Raw genomic sequence first — 19152 nt, 5'->3', positions numbered from 1 at the left:
CATTAGCATGTGCAGAGGTGGGCAGAGCAGACCCTGGGGCTGTGTGAGGATGGTGATGGGCAGGGGCGTGGCAGGTGTGGGGCTGTGCAGGGACCCCATGGTGAGCACTGGGCACAGGGCCTGAGCTGTTCCTCCTCTCAGGCACACGGTGCCCAGCAGGGATCTGGCAGCATCCCAGGGCAGGAGTAATAACAGCTCCAGTTACTGAAAATGGCTTTCTAGATTCTTTTTCTTTCAAGCAGCTCAGTGGGCTGTGCATAGACCTTTCCTCCTGGGGCTTGTGTTCATCTCACAGAGACAGGAGGTTTTGTAGTAGCATTTTGATTCTGGCCAGATGGGTGTCCCTGTCCGCATCCCTGAGAGAGAGTTCAAAATGAGTAAAGGTATTTCTCTTTTCCCTGAGCCCACTTGTTATAAGCAGACCTTTCAGAGGTGCCAAGGGGCTGGATTGTTATTGTAAACATCCCTGTTGTTCTGTCAAAGCAAGAGCCAAGTTACCCTTTGGGCTGAGGCTGTCTTTCAGTTCACAACCGGGATGGAGCAAACAGGCTGTCAGATTAACTGGGGACTTTCAGCGGGGGAACAGGACATTGGGAATTGCTTTTGTGTACAAGATCTATGATTTTTGTGCCTCCAAGGTCCACAAACCACTTTGAAAATCCTAGATTTAATTTGAGTGTGCTGGTCATGCCTCTGGGCTTTTGTGCTGGGCTGAAGAGCAGCACCAAACCCAGCCACTGCTGCATCTGTGGAGCCATCCCACCAGACCAGCACTACAATGCACTGGAAACAGCGGGGAAACACTGGAAACATTCATCACATGTTGGCACAGGATGTGTTGGTCAGGCATGGGTATTACTGAGGAGCTCAATGACACCAGTTCTGCCAGGTGGATGTGTCTTTCTTCTGCAAAACAACAGCCAGAACTCAAATTGCAGCTCTTCACTCCAAATGGTGTGAAGAAGGCTCAGCACCATCAGGGAGCCTTTTGAGCTGGGCTGTGAGAAAGAAGCATGGACATAGGTTTATAAGCAGAAGGGACAGAGCTGAGGGTGGTATCTGCCACCCTGCACCAGGTTCAGGAGCTGTAATACAGCTGCTTCTCAGTTTGCCCCAGATTCTGTGAGGTGACAGGACACCCAAATGCTGATGCATTTGTGTGCACCAACCTCAAGAGACTTCCTGGAGGAGCTGGCAAAGGTTGGCTACTTTTTTGATAACAATTGATGCCATTGCTCCTGGACTGCTGTCCTCAGCTCAAACACCACAATTCAGGAAAGAAATTGGTACAGTGGATAATGCTTCCACTGGAGACTGCATAATAGATCCAGCTGGTGGATCCCTGTGATTCCTTCTGGCCACATGGTGTCCAACAATGACAGAGGGGAGCAGCAGGAGCCTGTAGGGCTTCTGCACTGGCTTGCCACTTGGGTGGGTGCTGAAACTCTCAGCACTTGAAGGAGCACCAGAAGAAGGGCTTTAAAATTTACTAAATTTTTATTAAAGAAAATTTATCAAATGCTTATTAAAGGAAAGGCAAAATGGTAATGTTTTCCTGGCGCTCCTTCTGCTTCTCTTTCTACCTCTGAAGCCATCCTTTGCCCTGGCCACCCCCCTCCGCCAGCTGCCCCGCGGCCTGCATGGCTTGTGCTCCCTCGCTGCAAGCTGCACACAAATGTACTGCTCCGGCTTTGTAAACAGGCTAAAAATACCGTGGTGCTGCTCCTCTGAGGGCCCGGGAGTTCAGAGAGGCTGGGAAGGAAGCCGGGGTCAGGCGGCCTCGGGGGAGAGGGCGTCACACGGAGGCACGGGATGGTTCCTGGGGCTGCCTGCAGGAGACAGCACAGCAGCCACAGCGGTCCTGCTGCCCTGCCCGCTGAGCCCGCGCTGCCAGCTCTCCTCACAGTACTCCTCATGGTGTGCAAGTGTGTGGCATGCGACTTGCGACGCTCCAGGGCTTTGTGCTCCTCTTTTGAAGAGGAATTTTTGTCTTTTCTACTCAATTTCCGTGCTAGGTATTGTGATGTGTCTGCAGTGTCCTGCAGAGCCCTGGCTTCTCCCGGCACTGCCACGCCGGTCAGCTGAGGTGACACCGTGTGCTGGGCCCCTGTGCTGAGGGTCCCCTGCGTGGGGCTTGTGTCTCCATATCCTCTGGGAAAGGAAGTCAGAAAAGCCTATTCCTCCACACATCCTATTTCAGAAGGCATCAAAAGCTGATTTCTGTTCTCACCACACCCATGTACCCCGTTAAGGGATGTGACTATTTTAACCACACTCTGGTCAGAGTGACCAGGACATGAATCTGAATGTCCCCCTCCAGTCACACAGAAGCCAGTTCCAACCAGAAACATCATCAGTGGTAGGAAATTTTAGTTTGAGTCATATGTGTCATAGGCATTAACACCTGGAATATTTTTATATTTTGCTTCATTAATGCTTAACCTTGTTAGCTGGTGTGAGGCACAGAGTGAACCTACAAAGAGCACCAGTGCCCTGTCAGGCATCCTCTGTGTGCTGTGAATGCTGCAAATACAGACCAGGGCTCAGCACTGCTGTCAGTGACAGCTGTCTCTCTGCTGTTGTACCCTATCTGCTTTCTCCATCTCCATCTCTCCACTGCAATGCCAATGTAAGTGTCCCCTGTGCGAGCTGTGGCAGTGGGAGCCAGGGCTGGGCTGCGGGAGCTGCCTGCTGCTGGGCAGTTCAGTCACAGACAAAGAGAGAATTCACCCAGAGCTGAATCAATGCATGTGATGGGCAATAAACACCTTACAGCCCAAACACACCACTGCCATCCTCTACTGCCCACAACCCAGGGGATCTCCAAGCCACGCAGCAGTTGGGTGAGCAGGCATGAAATGCTGCTGCCTTCCATGCACCCCCTGCCTGGTGTGGCAGGGCCCAGGGATGTTCACTGAGAGGGAAATTCAAACCATGGTCAGCTGCCTCTTCTCCAGACAGAATGAATTCCATAGAGACTTTGTTTTAAAGAAAATAACCTTTGCTGCACAAAAGAATTTCAGACTAAAAGACTTCTGGTGCAAAAGCGCTGGATTGAACATGTTTTTCCCATCGCCTCTGGCAGAACTGGAGCGGTGTCAGGGTGGTGTCCACACTGTAGCACTCAGCAGTGTCCTTTGCACTGAGCTCACTCTGCTGGGCCGTGCTCCAGTTCCTCGAGGATTTCTCATTGATGTAACTGTAGTGCTTCGAGTACCTCTGTGTGCTCCATTCCTCTCCATCCCACAACAGATTTAAACGGTGTGTATCCCGTATTGATCCTGCCAGTATTCCTTGGTGGGACCCATGCCACCCACGCCTTTGGCACTGCCAGGCACAGTCCCTGTGGCAGGCTCAGCTGCAGATGCTGGTGAGAGATGGCAGTCGGAGAGTTGAATTCCGAGGGGGAGAGAAAGGAAGCGGCGTGTCAAGAGCCCTGCCGGGATGCGCAGAGCGGCTGGAAGGAGCTGTGACAGAGCTGCTCTTTCCCAGGGAGGATTCTCCACCCCGTCCTGGGTGGGATCTCAGCCGTCCTGCTTAAAGCCGAGCAGATGGGGTTGGAGTTCAGTTGCCCCGGGCAGGACTTGCTCGCTTGAAGGGACACAGGAGTAACTTCTGCACAGGACAGTGACCCTCTGCAGTTGCCTCTCCCCATGGAAGGTAGGAGGATGTTTGTTTTCTTTCCTTGCTTACTCTATTTCTTTGAGGTTTTTAAACCAGCAATCAAACTATAATGCAATTAGCCAGAAAACAAGGCATGAACTCGAGAGTGGTGTGGGTCTGACTGTTCCCAGGATGTGCTGCTCCTATTTGGGCTCATTTATCAGAAAAATGAACCCAAAGGAAAAAAAAAAAAAAAGCCCATCAGAAAACAGAAAGTTTTTCTGTGATATATTTTGTTTAGATTTAGAAGAAAAAATTTAGTTAGTAGGAATTTTGAGATCTAGCATTTGAGCATCTGCAAGTCCCATGGTGGGCATTCAGTGGTGCAGTGCAGCTGTCCCTGGAGAGAGGCAGTGGCAGAATGTCCCTGCCTGGCAAAGATTTGTCCTCTCGAGGGGAGCAGCCACCCATCCTGCTGCCACCTCACTAGCTCCAGCCCTGCTGCTCCCCAGGGAGCACCAGGACGCTCAGTGCTCCCTCGGGAGTCTCATCCCTGCTGCGTGAGCTTTCCCATAGGGACCAAGTGGGGTGGCAGAGCTGGGAAAACAGCAGCAGCAGAGACACTCTCGGGGACAGCATATCCTCCATGAGGCCTCCAGCATCAGAGGAGGTCACCCTGAGCAATAATTCATTTTTCCTGAAATGCAATAGCAAAATTTCTGTTTTCGATCTGTTTTCTGGGAGGAAAGGCAGAGAGAGGGGACCTTTGGGGCAGGTGTCTGAGCCTGCAGCAATATGTGGCTGTCACCCAGCACAAGCAGGGGCTGAGAGGAACAGTGCTGCTGCTCCAGGCCTCCATGCTCAGCTGTGCTCCCACATCTTCCCCATGTACCCCAGGGTGGTTCCTGTCTCAGCTGGCTCAATGCCTCGGTTCCTCTCTTGTCTCATTGCTGCTTTTCCCAGATCTCTCCACCCAGGCTGAAGCTCCCCAACAGCAGGAACTGGTGCCCCATGCTGGACCAGTCCTGGCATTTCTCTGGCCATCAACTGGGCCAGCCCCAGCTCCTGCCTTTGCTAAAGGCTTACTTTGTAATGCCAAAAAAATCCTATAGCAACTCTGACAGCTCTGTAGGAGGCTATTACGCGTCTGTGTGTCAGAAGGTGGCCTTTATTTTATTGCTTCATGTAAAACACTTTGTATTCTCTGGGCAGGAGAGGCAAGGGTTGCAGAATGTTTTCAGAAAGGGGATTAGTGCCATGTCCCTTCCCAATGGCACTCCCCTGTCAGACAGTCCCTGGGGCTGTGGCTGCCCAGCCTCACCAGCAGCTCCACTCTCACACGGACCTTGGAGGACTGTTTGCCAGGACCACAGCTGGGAATAGTACTGCATTTCTTGTCCTTTGCCTCTCTATAAAATAAATCAAGCTGAGTTTTCAACCCTCTGTTTGCTGATGCTCTCTAGCCAAGTTTCGAGTCAATTTATTTCTCATTGCCCTGCGTCACCCTGGCAATGTGCCGAGCACGAGAACTGGGGAGAAACACAATTAGTTTGCTGCATTTCAGGCTAGGGCTGAACATCCATCTGTTGATACACACAGGTCTCCCAGGCAGTAGTAGAGGTGTGCTTTTTAAGGTAGAAAATTACATGTGTTTTGGAAATGAATAAATTGTTGACATAAGCTAAGAGTCATGAGACAGGAGCGGGTTGTGTTGCCAGGTATTCACTGTAAGAGCATTCAGCCCTGGAGTGCTGATGCAATGACCACTGTGGGAAGTGAGGGGCGCTGGCTGGAGGTCAGGAAGGGCCAAGCCACAGGGAAGAACCCTCCTTTGCCATGACTGCTGTGCCACGGGAGCGCTGGGCAAGGAGAAGCCACCATCCACCTGCTCTCTGTGGGCTCATTCCCTGGTGGCAGCTGCTGGCAGAGCCAGTAGGAACACCAGGCATGAAGCCCAGGTGGCTGCTGAGGTGGGCAGCAGGGCCAGCCAGGTCCCAGCAGTACCCACAGGGGCTGAGCAGTGCTGAGGATGCTGCTGGGGGGCTGCAGAGGGTCAGCTGGGGTGCTGGGGTCAGCACTGTCACCCCCCTCTCCCCAGCACTTGCCCTGACTTTAGAGAGCTATTAAGAAATGGGGAGGTGTTTCTTGAAGTGTTTTTGTGTGGATTGTTGTTCTTCTTGGTATAAATTTGTTGTTTCAGCTTCTGAAGTTTACCATCTCCAGGGTTCACACTTCCAGGGTTAACATTATCTGACACCTGCCAAAAATCTGTCTTTCCAAAATTTCTGACACCTGCCAAAAACTGGTCCAGCAAGCCTTGTGCAGCAGGGGGCTGAGCACACACACTGCCTGCTGTTCCCATCCCTCCTCCACCTCATCCTGCTTCCCTCAGTGCTCCTGGGAAAAGGCAGGACCTGGAGCTGTTGGAAGGAATGCTTGTGTGGGAAGGGAACTTGGCTTCTCTGGCGAATAAATCATATAGAATCCGTTTTGTGCATCGAACAAAGCTTTATGAAAGGCAGATACAAAGGAGAGGCCCTGCTGGTGGCTTGGGAGGTTTTACTGTGGTGCCTGACAACCTCTGGCACTGGAGCCTGGGCACCACTCATGGGTCTCAGCCCTCTTCAGAGACCTGAAGCTCCTGAAGCAGGATTGGTGCTGCCCACCCTGCTTTTAGCTTCCCAGGGCTCTGACACCGCAGACTTTGCTGCTGTTTCCATCGTCCTCCAGGAGCAGGGAGTTTGTGTGGGGCAGGTCTGTGGTGGGTGCACAGAGGGTGCTTGTGTGAAGAGGCTGGTGCTCATGTGCTGCACAGCAGCTTCCCACTTTCCTGCCCAGTTCTGAACTCTCACACAGGAATGAGGATCTTCTTGAAATGTGACCTTTTTTCTCAGTTTTATTCCCCATATTTGGTATCTGTTTGTCCCTTCTTTCACAAAGCAGCCCAGTAATCAGATGACATCCCTGACTCATGCTGCCCAGACGTGCATGATGGGGCCTTTCTACTTGTTAGTAAAAGCCTGTTGATTTAATTTCTGTATCATTATTCAGCTAATAAGGAATATGTCACTGATGGTGGTGCATGAAATCAGAGTCTGAAAAAAAGGGTGAAATATTAAATAAACCTTGCTGAAGGATGGGGAAGAGATGGAGGTGAATGAGCAGGAAGGGTATGGGGTTCCCTGTCTGCTGCTCCACCTCTCTGATCTTTGTGCCCCTCGCTTCTGGGAAATGTTGGCAAGGCCACCTGAGCTGGCCAAGTACCAGCACTGGTCACTGCTGGGGGACACTGGTTGACAGCCATGTCACATATGGCCCAAGCTGCACACCAAATACAGTCCCTGTCACCTGCACACCTCGGCCTGAGCCACGAGCTGTCATACACAGTCTCACACCTGCTCACACCTGCATGCAACACTCTCTGCTACACCTGAATACAGGTTTAGGTGCACAGAGGCACCTCAAGAGTGTGTGACAAAGCAAACCTGTCTGGGCTGGCTGTCCAGGAGCTGTGGGAAAGGCCTGTCAGACACAGCTTTCCCTGGGCTCTGGGGTAACTTGCCACTAGATGTCACAGTGTGCTTGGGTTTGTGGGAACCAGGAGTGCTGCTTGTGCTGAGGACCCCCAACCAACCCACTCTGGGCAGAGCAAAACTGCTCCCTGAAGTCCCTTTGCTGGACCAAAGCACACAAATAGCATCTTTCTGTCTGTTCTTGTCTTCTAGAGCGTTTTGAAAACATTTCTGGCTTTCATTTGCCACTCAGCCAAGTCTGAGAGACCAACAGGTGACTAGAGAGGCTCACATGGTGCCAGCCCACGGGGGTCACCCTGATGGGACCCTGCCCTGGCAGGTATCCAGTGGCCCTACTCCCACTGCAGCAAATGTCAAACTCTGATTAACATCAGGTGATGCAGCAGGAGCTCCCTGTCTGTGTCCCAAAGCTCTTGCTCCATGGGGGGACGAGTTTTGCCACTCCAGCAGTGCGAGGCACAGGAGGCCGGCACTCGTGCAGCTGCCTGGGGCTGACCTCTGCCTAAACCATCCCAGTAGATATTTATAGGCACACAGGAAGCCATGCTGGACCCTGCACTTCCTCTCCCATCCAAGCTGAATCTTTAGTCAGCTCGGTAGCAGAGGGAGCATTAATTGTGGGTGTTTTTCCATTGAGCATTGTGCTGAGCAGGGGTGGAATATGCACATGGTCAGCTTTGGGCAGGCTGGTGATGGGATAGGCAAGTCATCTTCTGAACTTGTTACAGCTGTGTAAAAACCTGGTATATTATTAAAAGACTAGGAGTATATAAGTGTGAAGCATTTGCTGAGTAACTAAAGCAATGACAGCATTTGAAGCCTCCTTTTTGAAGTGGTTTGTGTACAGACCCAGACCCAGATTATGAGGCCACCCCACCCACTGCACCCAGGCAGCTCTTGGCTGAAGTGCAGCACTTGAGTTAATGATGGCATCACTCTGTGGCTTTCATTTGCCACCAAAATCAAGCATAGCTTTCCCAGTCTAAGACTAAACAAACGACACAGCCAGGGATGTACAGTGGGATGCTTTCCTTTTGTTCTCTCTGATCTTGAGACCCGGCTCTGCTCAGCCTGAGCAGGGATATTGTGCCCTGGTGCTGATGCTGGCCCAGCCTGGAGAGCAGCTCCCCTGCTGCTCCTTGGAGGGATGTTGGTGGGCACAGATGTGCAGTGAGTGGGGGAAGCAGGGCTGTGCTCTGTGTGTGCAGAGGGGAGCCCCTGCTGTACCCCTGAACCTGGAGAGATGTACATAGCAGCTCGTGACCTGGCTGTCACACACCGTGCTGCCCAGGCACCCAGCAGCGTGTGCTCCCTGCCAGACAAGATGGATGGGCTTTCACTGCAAGCCACTCGCTGCTATTCATTTTCACCACATGAATCTTCCTGACCAATGACACATTATTGCTTTCCTTTGTCTGGGACTGCCTTTCCCCCCTTCCTTGGCACCAGTCCAGAATATCTATAAATCTTACTTAGCCACAGTTAGTGACTGTGCCTTAGTATCAGGAGTCTCCCAAAATACTCCATGTGCTGCTCTTTCCTCATTCATATCCCCCTGCAGCAGCCCACACGGCAGAAGGTGCTTGAGCAGAGCAGGGAGAAGAAGGATTTGCTGTGCTGGGAGGCTGGAGCCCAGTTCCAGCTCTGGGGCAGTGGTGTAGCCTCACAGCATTCCATGAAAACATGGCCACAACCTGGCTCCTGCTCCAAGCAGCCAGTGCCAGGTGAGGCCACCTTCCCAAGCCCCAAAGACACTCCAAAGTGCTCCTTTCTGTGGCATAGGAGGGTGGCACTACAGATTCACTGCTGTAGGGTAGAGCTGGGACTTGGAACAGCAACTCTTTGAGAAAAAAACCCAACATTAAAAAAATTAACATAAATCTAATTTTCTGCAGTTATCACCAATCTCAGATTAATTCTGCAGCATGACTTAACTGCTGCAAGCCCCCACAATAGTATGTTAAATATGTCCCACTGCATGTATTGAATGTGATTTCCAGGCACTGAGGGCTTCTGGAGGAGAGTGCAGATAAGGACGTGCTGGGAGGCAGCTGCCCAAGAGCTCTGCAGGAGCAATCTGTGGGCACAGACACATGCAGGGCGTCAAGTTTCTTTTCACTTGCTGGGTTTTTTCACTCTTTTTCTGTCCTATCACCCTCGGGTGTGTCAGCTCTTGATTTGCACTAGCCAAAGAGCTGGATCTGGAGCCTGGCCACTAAACCTCTGCCAGGAGAGCCCAGGGCAGCATGGCTGTGAGCCCAGCTCTGGGGAAGTGGGGCTCACTAGCAGTGGGGCTGCAGGGTAGTTCCCTCTCTGTCCCACAGCCAGAGGGTTTGACAGAGGCTTTGGCACCGCTTCTCTCCTTCCCTGGGGCTATGTGGATACTCCAGGAAATGAAGTGCTTTAGCTTCTCCACCTCCTGAAGGCAGAACCAACTTTTTCCCATTTATCCCACTGCCCTGTTGGCTGGGAATGCAGCACAGACTCTTGCTGTGCTCCCCATGGCTGAGTGCAGTGCCCCAGAGCTGGGATGTGCCGGTGCCAGGGAACTCTGTGCTGTCAGCAGTAAGGAAAGCACCTCCTCACTGCTTCTGCCCAACTCAACATCAGTCATCTGCAGGGAGTTTGTCTGCCTAAACCCCAAGTGTGTCATGTCTGTTGAGGGTAGCACTGCTCTCCCAAGGAGAGGAGCTGGAGCCTGGCAGTGGGCAGTGACCTCAGGCCCTCCTCCCATCACCCCAAAAGTGTCCGTGGGTCCTGCAGTGGGGCTGGGCTGGATGCACCTGCTGCATCCAGCATCCCAACAGCAAGGGAGCGCAAGCACAGACTGAATCCTGGGATGCAGAGTTTGTACAGCTCAGGGAAAGAGAGATTCCTCCCTGGGGCCTTTGTGGAAGCAATTGAGGCAGGGATTGGGATGGCTCTGCCCCTGGGGCTGCACTTTCCCAGGTGAGGTGCAGTGATGATGGATGTCCCACAGCCTACAGGTCTCCAGGTGGGAAAACCCCTCAAGCCATTCTGTTCCCAAGGACAGTGCCCAGCAGAGGAGCTGCCTGGTATCTGCTGCCTGAAGCATCTAGCTCAACATCAAACCATTTGAACCAATGGGCATTTCCCCTTTTGGGGATGACCAGCTGACCAGAACCTGGGATCCATCTGCACACTCAGGAAAGGCAGTGAGCTGGGCTGGGGGCTCAGAAAGCAGGGTGTGAACAAGAAAGACTTGCCTGGGATCCCAAGACTGCTGAGCCTTTCAAGGCAACCCATGAGTGCACACAAGCAGAGCCCATGTGCACCCCAAGGTATGGGATCCACCCTCAGCTTGTCCTGGAGTCGCCACAGCAGCTGGCACAGGAGTGATCTGCTGCTGCCAGGAGCAGGGAGCACAAGATGTTCAGGGAGGAGAGGTCAGGTCTCTTCCTGTTTAGATGTTTTCAAAAAATGCTTGAGCATTTTAGTGGAAAAATGACTGAGGGAACCATCCAAATTAGGAAACAGGAAATACTGTGCTAGCATAAATATAATTTTGACAGCTGAAATGAGAGGCAAGTGGTTGCCAGGTAGGGCTGGTAAAGATGCTGCTGGGCCAGCAGCTCGTGGGGAAGCTCAGCACCAAGGGGAAGGTTCTCAGTGGGACACAGCTAGCCAGCAGTGTCATGCCAGGTGCCAGAGCTGAGTCACTGCGTGCCTCTCACCTCAGGGTCTCTCAACACAGTGCCAACAGTCAGCAAGATGTGGCCTTCAAGTGGAGGACTCCTCATGTCTCCAGCAGTGGATATACTGAAAACTAAGGAACTAAAATCAGAATTTTTGTGGACTATAAATAGCAGGCTTCCCCATGCCAGGTTACTTGTGTGATATTAGCTGCTCAAATCTAATGTCAGCCCTGCTCTTGGCCCTCTCTCCCCTCCAGCAAATCACTGAATGTCCCCAGGCCCCTTTCTAGCCATATGTGAAGTTGATGTAGTGCTGCTTCTAAGTCTTTGCAATTACTCAATTGCTCCTGCATGTGATTGCAAGTAATGTGCCCTCAGGGCTTTGGTTCAGTTTTGTCCATTGATTTGCTGTGTGACCTTGAGCACCACATTAAATATACTTTCAATATTCAAGAGAATTTTTCTCATTTATGATCATGCTATCCAAACTCCTCCTCTGCTCCCAGCTTTCCAAGCAGTGTCTACTTGTTATTTATTGCAAAATTTAAAGGATAGAAGCTAACCTAAAATACAAAAGAGATCTGGGGGCCTATGCTCCATTCAAATTCACCTCAAGCAAGTTTCAATGGAGCTTGAAGAGTCTAAGAAACGTAGATACCTCTGAAAATGTCACCCTAGCTGTACCTGCAGGCTCTGACATTCCACAGACACCTGAATTACTCAGGCGAGTTCCCCTTGCTGATCCAACCTGATGGCTGCAGAGCTGGCAGAGCATTAAATATGCACATATTTAATGTCTGCTGTGCTGGAGAGGGAGGACACCTCAAAGTGAAAGCTGCTGTGCATTCAAATGTGTTCTTGAAAGCTGAGACAGGTCTTCTCAACCTGGAGCTGAGCAGTTACAGCTACCCCTGGCTGCTGGGGCACAGTTTGGAGGGGCTGTGGGGTGCTGCTTTCTTCCTTGTTCTGTGCAGGGCAGGGGTGGGCTATGGGATCCAGGAGTGGTGCCTGTTTGCAGAGAGGTCTGCTGGAAAAATGAGCAGCCAAAGGAGAAGTGTGGGCAGAGCTTATCCTGTCAGCAGGGTTGACCCTTGCCTCTGAGGGTACAAGGTTCTGAGAGTTTTCTCTTGGGCATGTTTGTATAAGGAACAACTGTGGTTTTCCCTTTACCTTTGCTGGAAGATGGCTGTGAAATAGCATGGTGAAGAAGCAAAACTGCTTTCTGAATATTTTAAGAACTTTTGCCTCAGTTTTCTGTGAATGTTGATTAAGAGTAAATGAGACTTGGAAAAACAGCCAGTATGGATTTACCCTGGGACCATTTTGAGAATAAACACACAAAAATAACCCTTTCCTAAAAATGTTCTTTACAGCCCCACCCTTCAGGAATAATCTTCCCTGCAATGACCCCAGTCTGGACAGCACTGGCAGAACAGGGCTGAACTTCAGCTCTGGTTCACACTCAGCAGTTCCTTTTTACAGTGCAAACAGAGGTGATTTGTTGAGGAAACACGTACCAGAGTGACTGAGGACAGCAGAGTCTGTCTGCTTGTCACCCCAGCCCAGCCATGGACTGGGGACAGGAGGAGGCTGCAGTGACAGCAGCAGCAGGATTTGCTCCCCACCTGCTGTTCCTCTCTACCTGCAGTGCAAAGAAGTTAAACTGCAACAAGAGTTGCAGGTAATGTCAGCACACCTGTACACAGGAGCTCTGCTGTGCAAGTCAGGTCTTGGAATCTGTAAAGTGCTTCATGCTCCTTGCCTTGTGAAACAACACTGAAATAGTGTGATGTGTAATTTCTACAAGTGCTCCAGCATCTATGCACAAGCCTCAAACCACTGAAACAGTCACCCAACATCAGTGAAGATGAGGGCAGTGATAGACTTGAATGCTTTAAACAAGTAAAGCTACAGACCTCAGCTGTGCTCTGATTATTTTCTTTGAATTTGCTTCCTTTCCACTGCTTTTTTTATACTGAGACATAAATAATCTTAAATTCCAGATCACCCATGGGTCCAAAATTTAGCTGTAACAAGGACTTCTGCCAACTTTTACAAAAGGATTTAGCTAACATGAAAGAAAATAACTCATACATAATAAACACTCCTCCTGACCCACGTTATCCTTTTGCATTTAAGGTCAACCATCTCTGAAAGGAGGGAAAAAAAAAAAAAAAGATAAAGGATATGCAGAGAATCAGCTGCAAAAACAAACTAAACCCCTGCATGAAGGTCCTCCTATCAGGGCTGTTCACAGCTGCCACTACATTTTTTCCTTGGCCTGAATAATGTGGATACTGAGCTGGGGAGTGTTTTCCTTTACACTGGTGTAAATCTGGGTTGGAGCTCCATCCCTGACCTGGCCATGCACACACTTTATCCCTGGCAGCCCTGCTCTTGAGTAAGGGGACCTGCTTCCTCAGAGGAGCTCTCCATCCTTTGATGCTCGCTGCTGTGTTGAATAAAGGGCTAAATCCCTCTTGTTTCTTGAAATAAACTTGCAAACCCCTTGATCTTCCTGAGCTGGATGAATATGTTTACAGATTGTTTGATTCCATTTGTCTTCCTGGGCGTGTGAGAGGGACAGCAATGTGGTTAAGGGAAGGGGAGCTGTGCTGTGTGAGCAGCCTCTTTTGCTGTCAGAGACAAGACACTGATGAATCCCATCCACTTTGAAGGATACAGCCATTCCCATCACTTCTTGGAGGAGGAAGGAAAGGAATTATTTACTGGAATCCCCTGTAATTTTGCTTTATATAAAGGTCATGAGGCAGCAGTATAAACTTTTTGTATTTTGTCATCTATTCTCAAGACATTTTCCACTACACCGGTGCTTGTGGACTTCTAGAAAAATATCAGGAGGTAATCCTGTAGCAGCAGCTCTTTTCTAGTGTTACACCATCTAAACACATCTCCTTTACACTTTGCTGCCTGAAGTCAGGGCCAGGAGAAACAAAGTTTATCGGAGGGCAAGAGTCAAAGCACAAGAAGGGGAGGTTACTGACATATGTAATTTAAACTGTTGAGCTTTATTTAAAGTCTGTAGAAGCTGGAAAAAAGCTCTTAAAGACAGAAACCATCTTTTCTCTGAGGCCTGGGAGGCACTGGGAAGCCTCATGGGTGTCATCACCAGGTACTTGTAATAATGTCACTATTTCCAGAAGTCTTGGCACTAGCAGCACGGCAGGAGAGGAATTGTGAAGGGTAGCTGACTGAGGATAATGGATAGGAGGATGAAATTGAGAGGAAAAACTTAATTGGAATTAACTAGCTGAGAAAAGCCTCTTGATCTGTCAGACAGTGAAATTGCCTCCCAGGAGCAATGGTATAGTCTCAACCACGTGGGCATTTAAAGCCAGTCTAATGTCTATGATTCCCTGAGTTAACTGGAGTATCTCAATAATTAGAACTGACACAAAGATTTATCTTCTTTGATTGACTAGCTTTCATAGAGGCTCATCTCTTTGTGGTGCTGCACAGAGCTTTCAGGGCAGCTGTTTGCACTTAAACTGCCAGGAGCTGACAGTGTGTATCCATTTCAGCTCTTCAAATGTGTTCTTTGAAAAAACACTTAAATCGCTGGAATAGACAGTCCTAATCAGTCTGCAGGAAAATGGAGCATCCTTACCTGGGGCTCAGTGCTATCAATCTCCCTGTGCCAGTGCTCGGCCATCCTGCAGCAGCAGAGCCATTTAGGTGCATTACTGCCAAACGCCCAATCAGCCTGAAAAATTGGGCTGATTTGGTCGAGGCAATAAAAGGGAAAGGTGTTTTGCCAAATGTATAAAAACAAATGGTTGGTATTTCAGCTGTTGTAGCAGAGTAGGATTAATCACACTAAGATGATGGAAATGATCTCCCACTCTCATTTTTCCTGATTTCAGAAAAGACAATGTGTGGCTGGCCTGAAGGGTGAGGTCCTGTAAGGGCTTTTGGATCTGGATTTGCCCATTCATTCACCTGCTCTCTGTCCCTGTGCACATCTACTCTCTCTCTTTGCCTTCTGTAGGGTTGCACCTACAGAAAAGAGCACATCCAAGCTCTGGCCTTGGCTGGGTGCTGGGTTCCTGGTTTGTAGGTAGTGGCAGCGTGTTGGGAAGGGTGTTTGGAATCCTTTCACTTCTCTGCCACTGACAGACATAGGGATGGTGTCTCCTCTGCAAAAGGGATTCAGATCTTCCTGAGCTAGCCTTGTAGTATGCAAAATATCAGGTCAAGATGTTTTGCAGAAAGTGAGAAATGGCTTTTCTGCAGGACACAACTTACAGGTGTTTATGTGTGCTGGCATCCTAATATTGACAGGAAAATGTGCTTTTGTCTTGGTCCTTCTGAAGCCTTTTACATAGGGAATGCATACTTGACTTGTTGACTTGTTAACTTGCCTTCTCCCACTCAGCAGAGCTCTTCAGAGGAGCACCTTCCCTGTGCTTTGGTCCTCTCTGGAGTGTGCAGGTAGAACCTGGGGCACCAAAATACCTCTTTTCCTATGGAGAAGTACAGCACGTTGGAAATCAGAATTTATGGAAATATTAACTCCCAAGCTGATTAGTGTGTGGATTTACAAACTAGGGATAACCACATCAGGCTGGACATGAGAGAGGAATAAGCTGTTGCTGCCAGAGATGAAACACACTTGGCCTGTTTGCTGGTGGCAGCAGCAGAGCCAGCTTCAGGTCACAGCTTGTGGCTGTCACTCCATGGCTGTGAGGCTGCAGAGGTCTGACTCATCTGGCTCCTCAGTTTGGAGCCACAGCCTGTGCCACACACCAGCCTGCAGGCCAGCATTTCTGAGAGTTACACAACCTCTGTCTGCAGGCAGAGAAGCCTAAGCAGCACTGCTGGCTCTCCTGCAGGTCAAAGACACAGCTTCACTCTCCCTCCAGTGCCTGCCCCACTTGGAGAAATGGAGCTCTGTGCCCTGAGTTTCTGTAATGCTTTGCACTGACTGAAGTCCTGCTCTGCCATTAAACCTTCCAGGTCACTAAACCTTTTGGGTTCTCAGTGCTCATCTGGCTCCTCCACTGGCCACAGCCACCACTGCCTAAACAACCTAGTTAGGGCAATTAATGTAAATTAAATATGTTTATATTTTCCCTGGAATGCTGTCAAGTATATGAGAATAATATTCTGATTTACTTTTTAAGGGTAACTGGTTATAAAATGGGTTTTCATCCTGTTGGAACATTGTTTTTCAAACTACTCTTTCTTCTGCTATGAAAAGTTTAGATTAAATATATCTATGCAAAGCCAGGGAGAAAAGAAACTGAAAATTTATAGTGAAAATTAGGGAGACAGTTGATAATAAATGGTTAATTAAAGATTGGGGGGAGGAAGGGAAAAGGAAAAGAAACTGAAACAGAAAATTTTAAATGAAAATTAAGGAGAGAGTTGATAGTAAATGGTTATTTAAAGATCGGGGAGAAAAAGAGGGGAAAAGGAAAAGAGTAAAAGTGCACTTAGAGAAGTGGGCTTTGGGTAACACATACAAAGCTAAAACTGATTGCTACCATTTATTACACTCTCCTATTAAATTTCTTCATTCGCTCTCTTCTTTTTAGAGTCTCCTCAGGAGATCATCTGTTCTGCTGAGCTGGACTGTGTTTGCATGTGGGCTCTGGGGTTATCAAACAAAATCCTTTTCTCAGAGAGCAAACCCCTGCCAGCCCAGAAGGGCCCCACTGGAGCAGCTGGGGCTGGGCAGGGTGTGACACAGAGCCCTTGAGCTGACCCACACAAACCAAACCCAGCCCTGGTGGCCACCAGAGTGTGCTGGGGAGGCCCTGCTGCTCAGACATGCCATGGTGGCAGCAATGAGCATCCTCTCTCCTTGCTGACCTCTTTGCTTCTGCCCCACCATTCCCAGGCTGGTTTCCCACACCTGTTCTCCTTCAAAAAGTCCTTGAAGAGCGTTGGCCTGAAACTGCCAGCTTGTCTTACAAGCCACAAATCCTGCTGCCTTCTCATGTTGTGCAAGAGTGCAAACAAATATTAGTTGTAAAATGATTCAGCCTTTATGAAACCCTGCTAGACTATTGGCTTTTAACAGCATCAGACCTGAATTACACGTCTGGACTAGACACAAGTGCAGAGCTTAATTTCCTTTAATTTGTTCCAGAGTAACTCACAGTTTAATTTAACTGAACAGTTCCTTGTTCTCTTATTCTGGAATGATGGAGTGTGAAATGCACTCCTTTAAATTAATCCAGACACTTGATTTTTGTCAGCAGAGTAATCTTTCTCAGTGGTATGCTAAGTATGCTTTTAAAAGTTATGGTGAATATGAATGATATGCACTTGGTTGATGATTTAAGTGTTTACACTTTCAAAACCTTGCAGAAAAAACAAATATGGCTTAGCTGCATTTTTTTTATAACCTTTCAGAAGTGATCATTCAAATAACATCAAAAGGACTTAAATGGATTTCTAAATTTGATGGTACATGTGAAGGCAACTCCCTTCTCATCAGAGAACCATGATTTTGAAATGGGGCTGAGCAAAGCTTAGACTATTTCTGATTGCAGGGCTTCAATAGATCATCCAGAAAGATTTCTATTGGAGCCATTAATGGTAAAATATTTCATGTGGGTGCTGTCACTGCTTACGCTGGCTTGATGTTGCAAAAGAGCAGTGTTCTTTCCTTTTTTTTTTTTTTTTCCTTTCCTTTTTGCTGTTTTTACTTCTTAAAGATGAAGTGGGGCATTTGTAGAGAGGAGCAAAGAGGCTGTGTATGAATATTTGGTTTTTTATACTGCCTCCTTCAGAAGAACCACAAAAAGTTATAGTGAAGTTGAGTAAGTGATATTGATGCAAACCAAGCCATCAGGTCCTGTCAGCCCAGGCACTCCCTCACTCTCTATTATCAGAGGTAGGGACTCTCTGAATGCCACAGTAGAAACTGCACAGCATTCCTGTGTCCAGCTGGAACCTGACAACAATAGTTATTCTTAAATGTGGGGAGACAAGGCAAAGCCTCCTGTCACAGAAATATGTGGCAGTGCTTTGTAGGCAAAGGTAAATGTCCCTAAAGTTAGCAGCACATGAACTGCAGTGCACACCTACCCATTCATTCCCCGAGGGTTGCACCTACAGAAAAGGGCACATCCAAGCTCTGGCCTTGGCTGGGTGCTGGGTTCTTGGTTTGTAAGTAGTGGCAGCGTGTTGGGAAGGATGTTTGGAATCCTTTCACTTCTCTGCCACTGACAGACATAGGGATGGTGTCTCCTCTGCAAAAGGGATTTAGATCTTTCTGAGCTAGCCTTGTAGTATGCAAAATATCAGGTCAAGATGTTTTGCAGAAAGTGAGAAATGGCTTTTCTGCAGGGCACAACTTACAGGTGTTTGCATGTACTGGCATACTAATATTGACAGGAAAATGTGCTTTTTTTCTTGTCTGACTTAGTCACCGCTGCTTAAAGAAGATGGAGATTTTCAATGTGCTTCATACTCCTTGCCAGCCCTCTCTCAAGACAATGCTGTAATTACCTGTTAGCTCCGTGTCCTCTAATAACCTACACAGCCAAGCCATCCAAAGAAAAATGGTTTGGCTCAATAAAGGGGTTGTGTTGTGCCTGGACACAAGTAAGAATGGATGCAGCCTCCCATCACAGGTAGACTGGCACCAAGCTCTGCCCCAGTCTTAGGCAAGGTCTGACTGCTGCTGAAATCCAAAATGAGCTAAAGCACATCAATATCTTTTGATGTGAAGTACTTTATGAACAGGTTTTATTGGTTTGGGTGCTTCAATGTCAGTATTTCTATTTTGAACATCTTAGCAGCAATCTTCTTCAAATTTCAAATGTGTGAAATACTCTTCTCTTGAGTTTTGAAAGTCTGCTATAGCCAAGTGGTAAAATAACCAATGCAAAGGCTTTTAGGTCTTAAAACCAAGCTTTACTGGCCTTGCTCCTTTTTCAAAGCAGAAATTGATTATTAATTCCCTGGATAGTGAATGCCTTTGCACCCACTACCTGATAGTGGAGATCTTGTGGAGATGTTATGGAAGATACAGCTATGTATCCTAAATTTGCATTAAATTAGAACTAAAATCCAACTGGCTTTTGTCTTCACACTGCTGTGTGATAGAGGCACTGGCTGAGTTAGCCTCAAGACTTGGGCTCACAGCCTTTGTCAGAGCCAGCAAAGCTTTGTTAGCCGGAATGGGTGCTGTAAGCTCCTCCAGGAGAGGATCTGCGAGTGGCTGAGAGACGTCACAGCGATGAAAGGACTAAAAACTGGATATTGATGTCTTCAGCAGTGACTTTGGGCTCTTTGTTATCCCCTAAAATGAAGTCCCGAGTAAACCATAACCGAGGCTGGGTGTTTGAGACAGTCACACCGTGCATACCCAGCCTGTCTCACGA

At 48.7% G+C, this 19152-nt stretch overlaps 1 protein-coding gene across 3 annotated transcripts in view; it reads left to right on the top strand.

The window, feature by feature from the left end:
• The first annotated feature begins 3561 nt into the window (after positions 1-3561).
• Positions 3562-19152, top strand: part of LOC102109602 (rho GTPase-activating protein 7-like) — a 46064-nt gene continuing 30473 nt past the window's right edge. For 2 of the 3 annotated variants that reach the window (XM_088063446.1, XM_088063447.1), the window contains exon 1: positions 3591-3660. In XM_088063446.1, the coding sequence (XP_087919572.1) occupies positions 3654-3660 (7 nt within the window). In that variant the 5' untranslated portion in view covers positions 3591-3653. Of the gene's footprint in view, positions 3661-19152 lie in introns of all 3 variants that reach the window. The other variant, XM_014253135.2, reaches the window with a different exon arrangement.

The sequence above is a fragment of the Pseudopodoces humilis genome, chromosome 17, assembly GCF_049639895.1.
Source record: "Pseudopodoces humilis isolate 2021_Gansu_Grassland_sample_001 chromosome 17, ASM4963989v1, whole genome shotgun sequence".
Lineage (NCBI taxonomy): Eukaryota > Metazoa > Chordata > Aves > Passeriformes > Paridae > Pseudopodoces > Pseudopodoces humilis.
The sequence above is the reverse complement of the archived record's forward strand: the minus strand, read 5'-3'. Positions and strand labels throughout refer to the sequence as shown.